Genomic DNA, 9,338 nt, shown 5'->3' on the forward strand with positions numbered 1-9,338 from the left:
TTGACCCAGGTCTGTTTCTCTGTTGTGTCTGTAGAAGTTGACCCAGGTCTGTTTCTCTGTTGTGTCTGTAGAAGTTGACCCAGGTCTGTTTCTCTGTTGTGTCTGTAGAAGTTGACCCAGGTCTGTTTCTCTGTTGTGTCTGTAGTAGTTGACCCAGGTCTGTTTCTCTGTCTGTTGTGTCTGTAGAAGTTGACCCAGGTCTGTTTCTCTGTCTGTTGTGTCTGTAGTAGTTGACCCAGGTCTGTTTCTCTGTCTGTTGTGTCTGTAGTAGTTGACCCAGGTCTGTTTCTCTGTCTGTTGTGTCTGTAGAAGTTGACCCAGGTCTGTTTCTCTGTCTGTTGTGTCTGTAGAAGTTGACCCAGGTCTGTTTCTTTGTTGTATCTGTAGAAGTTGACCCAGGTCTGTTTCTCTGTCTGTTGTGTCTGTAGAAGTTGACCCAGGTCTGTTTCTCTGTTGTGTCTGTAGAAGTTGACCCAGGTCTGTTTCTCTGTCTGTGTCTGTAGAAGTTGACCCAGGTCTGTTTCTCGGTCTGTTGTCTCTGTAGAAGTTGACCCAGGTCTGTTTCTCTGTTTGTCTCTATAGATGTTGACCCAGGTCTGTTTCTCTATCTGTTGTGTCTGTAGAAGTTGACCCAGGTCTGTTTTTCTGTTGTGTCTGTAGGAGTGGACCCAGGTCTGTTTCTCTGTTGTGTCTGTAGAAGTTGACCCAGGTCTGTTTCTCTGTTGTGTCTGTAGAAGTTGACCCAGGTCTGTTTCTCTGTCTGTTGTGTCTGTAGAAGTTGACCCAGGTCTGTTTCTCTGTTGTCTCTATAGATGTTGACCCAGGTCTGTTTCTCGGTCTGTTGTCTCTGTAGAAGTTGACCCAGGTCTGTTTCTCTGTTGTCTCTATAGATGTTGACCCAGGTCTGTTTCTCTATCTGTTGTGTCTGTAGAAGTTGACCCAGGTCTGTTTCTCTGTTGTGTCTGTAGAAGTTGACCCAGGTCTGTTTCTCTGTCTGTTGTGTCTGTAGAAGTTGACCCAGGTCTGTTTCTCTGTCTGTTGTGTCTGTAGAAGTTGACCCAGGTCTGTTTCTCTGTCTGTTGTCTCTATAGAAGTTGACCCAGGTCTGTTTCTCTGTCTGTTGTCTCTATAGAAGTTGACCCAGGTCTGTTTCTCTGTCTTGTGTCTGTAGAAGTTGACCCAGGTCTGTTTCTCTGTTGTGTCTGTAGAAGTTGACCCAGGTCTGTTTCTCTTCTGTTGTGTCTGTAGGAGTGGACCCAGGTCTGTTTCTCTGTTGTGTCTGTAGAAGTTGACCCAGGTCTGTTTCTCTGTTGTGTCTGTAGAAGTTGACCCAGGTCTGTTTCTCTGTCTGTTGTCTCTGTAGAAGTTGACCCAGGTCTGTTTCTCTGTCTGTTGTGTCTGTAGAAGTTGACCCAGGTCTGTTTCTCTGTCTGTTGTGTCTGTAGAAGTTGACCCAGGTCTGTTTCTCTGTCTGTTGTCTCTATAGAAGTTGACCCAGGTCTGTTTCTCTGTCTGTTGTCTCTATAGAAGTTGACCCAGGTCTGTTTCTCTGTTGTGTCTGTAGAAGTTGACCCAGGTCTGTTTCTCTGTTGTGTCTGTAGAAGTTGACCCAGGTCTGTTTCTCTGTGTGTTGTGTCTGTAGAAGTTGACCCAGGTCTGTTTCTCTGTCTGTTGTGTCTGTAGAAGTTGACCCAGGTCTGTTTCTCTGTCTGTTGTTTCTATAGTAGCTGACCCAGGTCTGTTTCTCTGTCTGTTGTGTCTGTAGAAGTTGACCCAGGTCTGTTTCTCGGTCTGTTGTCTCTGTAGAAGTTGACCCAGGTCTGTTTCTCTGTTGTCTCTATAGATGTTGACCCAGGTCTGTTTCTCTGTTGTGTCTGTAGAAGTTGACCCAGGTCTGTTTCTCTGTCTGTTGTTTCTATAGAAGTTGACCCAGGTCTGTTTCTCTGTCTGTTGTCTCTATAGAAGTTGACCCAGGTCTGTTTCTCTGTCTGTTGTGTCTGTAGAAGTTGACCCAGGTCTGTTTCTCTGTTGCCTCTGTAGAAGTTGACCCAGGTCTGTTTCTCTGTCTGTTGTGTCTATAGAAGTTGACCCAGGTCTGTTTATCTGTCTTTTGTGTCTGTAGTAGTTGACCCAGGTCTGTTTATCTGTTGTCTGTAGTAGTTGACCCAGGTCTGTTTCTCTGTCTTTTGTGTCTGTAGTAGTTGACCCAGGTCTGTTTCTTTGTTGTCTCTATAGAAGTTGACCCAGGTCTGTTTCTTTGTTGTCTCTGTAGTAGTTGACCCAGGTCTGTTTCTCTGTCTGTTGTGTCTGTAGAAGTTGACCCAGGTCTGTTTCTCTGTTGTGTCTGTAGAAGTTGACCCAGGTCTGTTTCTTTGTTGTGTCTGTAGAAGTTGACCCAGGTCTGTTTCTCTGTTGTGTTTGTAGAAGTTGACCCAGGTCTGTTTCTCTGTTGTGTCTGTAGTAGTTGACCCAGGTCTGTTTCTCTGTCTGTTGTGTCTGTAGAAGTTGACCCAGGTCTGTTTCTCTGTCTGTTGTGTCTGTAGTAGTTGACCCAGGTCTGTTTCTCTGTCTGTTGTGTCTGTAGTAGTTGACCCAGGTCTGTTTCTCTGTCTGTTGTGTCTGTAGAAGTTGACCCAGGTCTGTTTCTCTGTCTGTTGTGTCTGTAGAAGTTGACCCAGGTCTGTTTCTTTGTTGTATCTGTAGAAGTTGACCCAGGTCTGTTTCTCTGTCTGTTGTGTCTGTAGAAGTTGACCCAGGTCTGTTTCTCTGTTGTGTCTGTAGAAGTTGACCCAGGTCTGTTTCTCTGTTGTGTCTGTAGAAGTTGACCCAGGTCTGTTTCTCGGTCTGTTGTCTCTGTAGAAGTTGACCCAGGTCTGTTTCTCTGTTGTCTCTATAGATGTTGACCCAGGTCTGTTTCTCTATCTGTTGTGTCTGTAGAAGTTGACCCAGGTCTGTTTTTCTGTTGTGTCTGTAGGAGTGGACCCAGGTCTGTTTCTCTGTTGTGTCTGTAGAAGTTGACCCAGGTCTGTTTCTCTGTTGTGTCTGTAGAAGTTGACCCAGGTCTGTTTCTCTGTCTGTTGTGTCTGTAGAAGTTGACCCAGGTCTGTTTCTCTGTTGTCTCTATAGATGTTGACCCAGGTCTGTTTCTCGGTCTGTTGTCTCTGTAGAAGTTGACCCAGGTCTGTTTCTCTGTTGTCTCTATAGATGTTGACCCAGGTCTGTTTCTCTATCTGTTGTGTCTGTAGAAGTTGACCCAGGTCTGTTTCTCTGTTGTGTCTGTAGAAGTTGACCCAGGTCTGTTTCTCTGTCTGTTGTGTCTGTAGAAGTTGACCCAGGTCTGTTTCTCTGTCTGTTGTGTCTGTAGAAGTTGACCCAGGTCTGTTTCTCTGTCTGTTGTCTCTATAGAAGTTGACCCAGGTCTGTTTCTCTGTCTGTTGTCTCTATAGAAGTTGACCCAGGTCTGTTTCTCTGTTGTGTCTGTAGAAGTTGACCCAGGTCTGTTTCTCTGTTGTGTCTGTAGAAGTTGACCCAGGTCTGTTTTTCTGTTGTGTCTGTAGGAGTGGACCCAGGTCTGTTTCTCTGTTGTGTCTGTAGAAGTTGACCCAGGTCTGTTTCTCTGTTGTGTCTGTAGAAGTTGACCCAGGTCTGTTTCTCTGTCTGTTGTCTCTGTAGAAGTTGACCCAGGTCTGTTTCTCTGTCTGTTGTGTCTGTAGAAGTTGACCCAGGTCTGTTTCTCTGTCTGTTGTGTCTGTAGAAGTTGACCCAGGTCTGTTTCTCTGTCTGTTGTCTCTATAGAAGTTGACCCAGGTCTGTTTCTCTGTCTGTTGTCTCTATAGAAGTTGACCCAGGTCTGTTTCTCTGTTGTGTCTGTAGAAGTTGACCCAGGTCTGTTTCTCTGTTGTGTCTGTAGAAGTTGACCCAGGTCTGTTTCTCTGTGTGTTGTGTCTGTAGAAGTTGACCCAGGTCTGTTTCTCTGTCTGTTGTGTCTGTAGAAGTTGACCCAGGTCTGTTTCTCTGTCTGTTGTTTCTGTAGTAGCTGACCCAGGTCTGTTTCTCTGTCTGTTGTGTCTGTAGAAGTTGACCCAGGTCTGTTTCTCGGTCTGTTGTCTCTGTAGAAGTTGACCCAGGTCTGTTTCTCTGTTGTCTCTATAGATGTTGACCCAGGTCTGTTTCTCTGTTGTGTCTGTAGAAGTTGACCCAGGTCTGTTTCTCTGTCTGTTGTTTCTATAGAAGTTGACCCAGGTCTGTTTCTCTGTCTGTTGTCTCTATAGAAGTTGACCCAGGTCTGTTTCTCTGTCTGTTGTGTCTGTAGAAGTTGACCCAGGTCTGTTTCTCTGTTGCCTCTGTAGAAGTTGACCCAGGTCTGTTTCTCTGTCTGTTGTGTCTATAGAAGTTGACCCAGGTCTGTTTATCTGTCTTTTGTGTCTGTAGTAGTTGACCCAGGTCTGTTTATCTGTTGTCTGTAGTAGTTGACCCAGGTCTGTTTCTCTGTCTTTTGTGTCTGTAGTAGTTGACCCAGGTCTGTTTCTTTGTTGTCTCTATAGAAGTTGACCCAGGTCTGTTTCTTTGTTGTCTCTGTAGTAGTTGACCCAGGTCTGTTTCTCTGTCTGTTGTGTCTGTAGAAGTTGACCCAGGTCTGTTTCTCTGTTGTGTCTGTAGAAGTTGACCCAGGTCTGTTTCTTTGTTGTGTCTGTAGAAGTTGACCCAGGTCTGTTTCTCTGTTGTGTTTGTAGAAGTTGACCCAGGTCTGTTTCTCTGTTGTGTCTGTAGAAGTCGACCCAGGTCTGTTTCTCTGTTGTGTCTGTAGAAGTTGACCCAGGTCTGTTTCTCTGTCTGTTGTGTCTGTAGAAGTTCACCCAGGTCTGTTTCTCTGTCTGTTGTGTCTGTAGTAGCTGACCCAGGTCTGTTTCTCGGTCTGTTGTGTCTGTAGAAGTTGACCCAGGTCTGTTTCTCGGTCTGTTGTCTCTGTAGAAGTTGACCCAGGTCTGTTTCTCTGTTGTCTCTATAGATGTTGACCCAGGTCTGTTTCTCTGTTGTGTCTGTAGAAGTTGACCCAGGTCTGTTTTTCTGTTCTGTGTTCTGTAGAAGTGGACCCAGGTCTGTTTCTCTGTTGTGTCTGTAGAAGTTGACCCAGGTCTGTTTCTCTGTTGTGTCTGTAGAAGTTGACCCAGGTCTGTTTCTCTGTCTGTTGTCTCTGTAGAAGTTGACCCAGGTCTGTTTCTCTGTCTGTTGTGTCTGTAGAAGTTGACCCAGGTCTGTTTCTCTGTCTGTTGTGTCTGTAGAAGTTGACCCAGGTCTGTTTCTCTGTCTGTTGTCTCTATAGAAGTTGACCCAGGTCTGTTTCTCTGTCTGTTGTCTCTATAGAAGTTGACCCAGGTCTGTTTCTCTGTTGTGTCTGTAGAAGTTGACCCAGGTCTGTTTCTCTGTTGTCTGTGGAAGTTGACCCAGGTCTGTTTTTCTGTTGTGTCTGTAGGAGTGGACCCAGGTCTGTTTCTCTGTTGTGTCTGTAGAAGTTGACCCAGGTCTGTTTCTCCGTTGTGTCTGTAGAAGTTGACCCAGGTCTGTTTCTCTGTCTGTTGTGTCTGTAGAAGTTGACCCAGGTCTGTTTCTCTGTCTGTTGTCTCTATAGAAGTTGACCCAGGTCTGTTTCTCTGTCTGTTGTCTCTATAGAAGTTGACCCAGGTCTGTTTCTCTGTTGTGTCTGTAGAAGTTGACCCAGGTCTGTTTCTCTGTTGTGTCTGTAGAAGTTGACCCAGGTCTGTTTCTCTGTATGTTGTGTCTGTAGAAGTTGACCCAGGTCTGTTTCTCTGTCTGTTGTGTCTGTAGAAGTTGACCCAGGTCTGTTTCTCTGTCTGTTGTGTCTGTAGAAGTTGACCCAGGTCTGTTTCTCTGTTGTCTCTGTAGAAGTTGACCAAGGTCTGTTTCTCTGTCTGTTGTCTGTAGTAGTTGACCCAGGTCTGTTTCTCTATCTGTTGTGTCTGTAGAAGTTGACCCAGGTCTGTTTCTCTGTCTGTTGTTTCTATAGAAGTTGACCCAGGTCTGTTTCTCTGTCTGTTGTGTCTGTAGAAGTTGACCCAGGTCTGTTTCTCTGTCGTCTCTTTAGAAGTTGACCCAGGTCTGTTTCTCTGTCTGTTGTGTCTGTAGAAGTTGACCCAGGTCTGTTTCTCTGTCTGTTGTGTCTATAGAAGTTGACCCAGGTCTGTTTCTCTGTCTGTTGTGTCTGTAGAAGTTGACCCAGGTCTGTTTATCTGTCTTTTGTGTCTGTAGTAGTTGACCCAGGTCTGTTTCTCTGTTGTGTCTGTAGAAGTTGACCCAGGTCTGTTTCTCTGTTTGTTGTGTTTGTAGACGTTGACCCAGGTCTGTTTCTCTGTCTTTTGTGTCTGTAGTAGTTGACCCAGGTCTGTTTCTCTGTCTTTTGTGTCTGTAGTAGTTGACCCAGGTCTGTTTCTTTGTTTTTCTGTAGTAGTTGACCCAGGTCTGTTTCTCTGTCTGTTGTGTCTGTAGAAGTTGACCCAGGTCTGTTTCTCTGTTGTGTCTGTAGAAGTTGACCCAGGTCTGTTTCTCTATTGTGTCTGTAGAAGTTGACCCAGGTCTGTTTCTCTGTCTGTTGTGTCTGTAGAAGTTGACCCAGGTCTGTTTCTCTGTTGTGTCTGTAGAAGTTGACCCAGGTCTGTGTCTCTGTTGTCTCTGTAGAAGTTGACCCAGGTCTGTTTCTCTGTCTGTTGTCTCTGTAGAAGTTGACCCAGGTCTGTTTCTCTGTTGTGTCTGTAGAAGTTGACCCAGGTCTGTTTCTTTGTATTGTGTGTCTGTAGAAGTTGACCCAGGTCTGTTTCTCTGTTGTGTCTGTAGAAGTTTACCCAGGTCTGTTTCTCTGTTGTGTCTGTAGAAGTTGACCCAGGTCTGTTTCTCTGTTGTGTCTGTAGAAGTTGACCCAGGTCTGTTTCTCTGTCTGTTGTGTCTGTAGGAGTGGACCCAGGTCTGTTTCTCTGTTGTGTCTGTAGAAGTTGACCCAGGTCTGTTTCTCTGTCTGTTGTGTCTGTAGAAGTTGACCCAGGTCTGTTTCTCTGTTGTCTCTGTAGAAGTTGACCCAGGTCTGTTTCTCTGTCTGTTGTGTCTGTAGAAGTTGACCCAGGTCTGTTTCTTTGTTGTCTCTGTAGAAGTTGACCCAGGTTTGTTTCTTTGTTGTCTCTGTAGAAGTTGACCCAGGTCTGTTTCTCTGTATGTTGTGTCTGTAGAAGTTGACCCAGGTCTGTTTCTCTGTTGTCTCTGTAGAAGTTGACCCAGGTCTGTTTCTCTGTTGTGTCTGTAGAAGTTGACCCAGGTCTGTTTCTCTGTCTGTTTCTCTAGAAGTTGACCCAGGTCTGTTTCTCTGTTGTGTCTGTAGAAGTTGACCCAGGTCTGTTTCTCCGTTGTGTCTGTAGTAGTTGACCCAGGTCTGTTTCTCTGTTGTGTCTGTAGAAGTTGACACCGGTCTGTTTCTCTGTCTGTTGTGTCTGTAGAAGTTGACCCAGGTCTGTTTCTCTGTCTGTTGTGTCTGTAGAAGTTGACCCAGGTCTGTTTCTCTGTTGTGTCTGTAGAAGTTGACCCAGGTCTGTTTCTCTGTTGTGTCTGTAGAAGTTGACCCAGGTCTGTTTCTCTGTCTGTTGTCTCTGTAGAAGTTGACCAAGGTCTGTTTCTCTGTCTGTTGTGTCTGTAGAAGTTGACCCAGGTCTGTTTCTCTGTCGTCTCTTTAGAAGTTGACCCAGGTCTGTTTCTCTGTCTGTTGTGTCTGTAGAAGTTGACCCAGGTCTGTTTCTCTGTCTTTTGTGTCTGTAGTAGTTGACCCAGGTCTGTTTCTCTGTTGTGTCTGTAGAAGTTGACCCAGGTCTGTTTCTCTGTTTGTTGTGTTTGTAGACGTTGACCCAGGTCTGTTTCTCTGTCTTTTGTGTCTGTAGTAGTTGACCCAGGTCTGTTTCTCTGTCTTTTGTGTCTGTAGTAGTTGACCCAGGTCTGTTTCTCTGTCTGTTGTGTCTGTAGAAGTTGACCCAGGTCTGTTTCTCTGTTGTGTCTGTAGAAGTTGACCCAGGTCTGTTTCTCTGTTGTCTCTATAGAAGTTGACCCAGGTCTGTTTCTCTGTTGTGTCTGTAGAAGTTGACCCAGGTCTGTTTCTCTGTTGTGTCTGTAGAAGTTGACCCAGGTCTGTTTCTCTGTTGTGTCTGTAGAAGTTGACCCAGGTCTGTTTCTCTGTTGTGTCTGTAGAAGTTGACCCAGGTCTGTTTCTCTGTTGTGTCTGTAGAAGTTGACCCAGGTCTGTTTCTCTGTCTGTTGTGTCTGTAGAAGTTGACCCAGGTCTGTTTCTCTGTTGTGTCTGTAGAAGTTGACCCAGGTCTGTTTTTCTGTCTGTTGTGTCTGTAGAAGTTGACCCAGGTCTGTTTCTCTGTCTGTTGTGTCTGTAGTAGTTGACCCAGGTCTGTTTCTCTGTTGTGTTTGTAGAAGTTGACCCAGGTCTGTTTCTCTGTCTGTTGTGTCTGTAGAAGTTGACCCAGGTCTGTTTCTCTGTCTGTTGTCTCTGTAGAAGTTGACCCAGGTCTGTTTCTCTGTCTGTTGTCTCTATAGAAGTTGACCCAGGTCTGTTTCTCTGTCTGTTGTCTCTATAGAAGTTGACCCAGGTCTGTTTCTCTGTCTGTTGTCTCTATAGAAGTTGACCCAGGTCTGTTTCTCTGTTGTGTCTGTAGAAGTTGACCCAGGTCTGTTTCTCTGTTGTGTCTGTAGAAGTTGACCCAGGTCTGTTTCTCTGTTGTGTCTGTAGAAATTGACCCAGGTCTGTTTCTCTGTTGTCTCTGTAGAAGTTGACCCAGGTCTGTTTCTCTGTCTGTTGTGTCTGTAGAAGTTGACCCAGGTCTGTGTCTCCTTCTGTTGTGTCTGTAGAAGTTGACCCAGGTCTGTGTCTCCTTCTGTTGTGTCTGTAGAAGTTGACCCAGGTCTGTGTCTCCTTCTGTTGTGTCTGTAGAAGTTGACCCAGGTCTGTTTCTCTGTTGTGTCTGTAGAAGTTGACCCAGGTCTGTTTCTCTGTCTGTTGTGTCTGTAGAAGTTGACCCAGGTCTGTTTCTTTGTCTGTTGTGTCTGTAGAAGTTGACCCAGGTCTGTTTCTCTGTCTGTTGTGTCTGTAGAAGTTGACCCAGGTCTGTTTCTCTGTCTGTTGTCTCTACAGAAGTTGACCCAGGTCTGTTTCTCTGTCTGTTGTCTCTACAGAAGTTGACCCAGGTCTGTTTCTCTGTCTGTTGTGTCTGTAGAAGTTGACCCAGGTCTGTTTCTCTGTCTGTTGTCTCTACAGAAGTTGACCCTGATCCACGTCAATA

General features: G+C 45.5%; 1 protein-coding gene across 2 annotated transcripts in view; it reads left to right on the forward strand.

Moving 5' to 3' along the window:
- LOC106593364 (polypeptide N-acetylgalactosaminyltransferase 1) overlaps window positions 1-9,338 on the forward strand; it is a 171,651-nt gene that overhangs the window by 161,809 nt on the left and 504 nt on the right. For both annotated transcript variants that reach the window (XM_045712912.1, XM_045712911.1), the window contains one exon: window positions 9,314-9,338. This exon is cut by the window's right edge and continues 504 nt beyond it. In XM_045712912.1, the coding sequence (XP_045568868.1) occupies window positions 9,314-9,338 (25 nt within the window). The remainder of the gene's footprint in view (window positions 1-9,313) is intronic.

Source organism: Salmo salar, chromosome ssa02 (genome assembly GCF_905237065.1).
Source record: "Salmo salar chromosome ssa02, Ssal_v3.1, whole genome shotgun sequence".
NCBI lineage: Eukaryota > Metazoa > Chordata > Actinopteri > Salmoniformes > Salmonidae > Salmo > Salmo salar.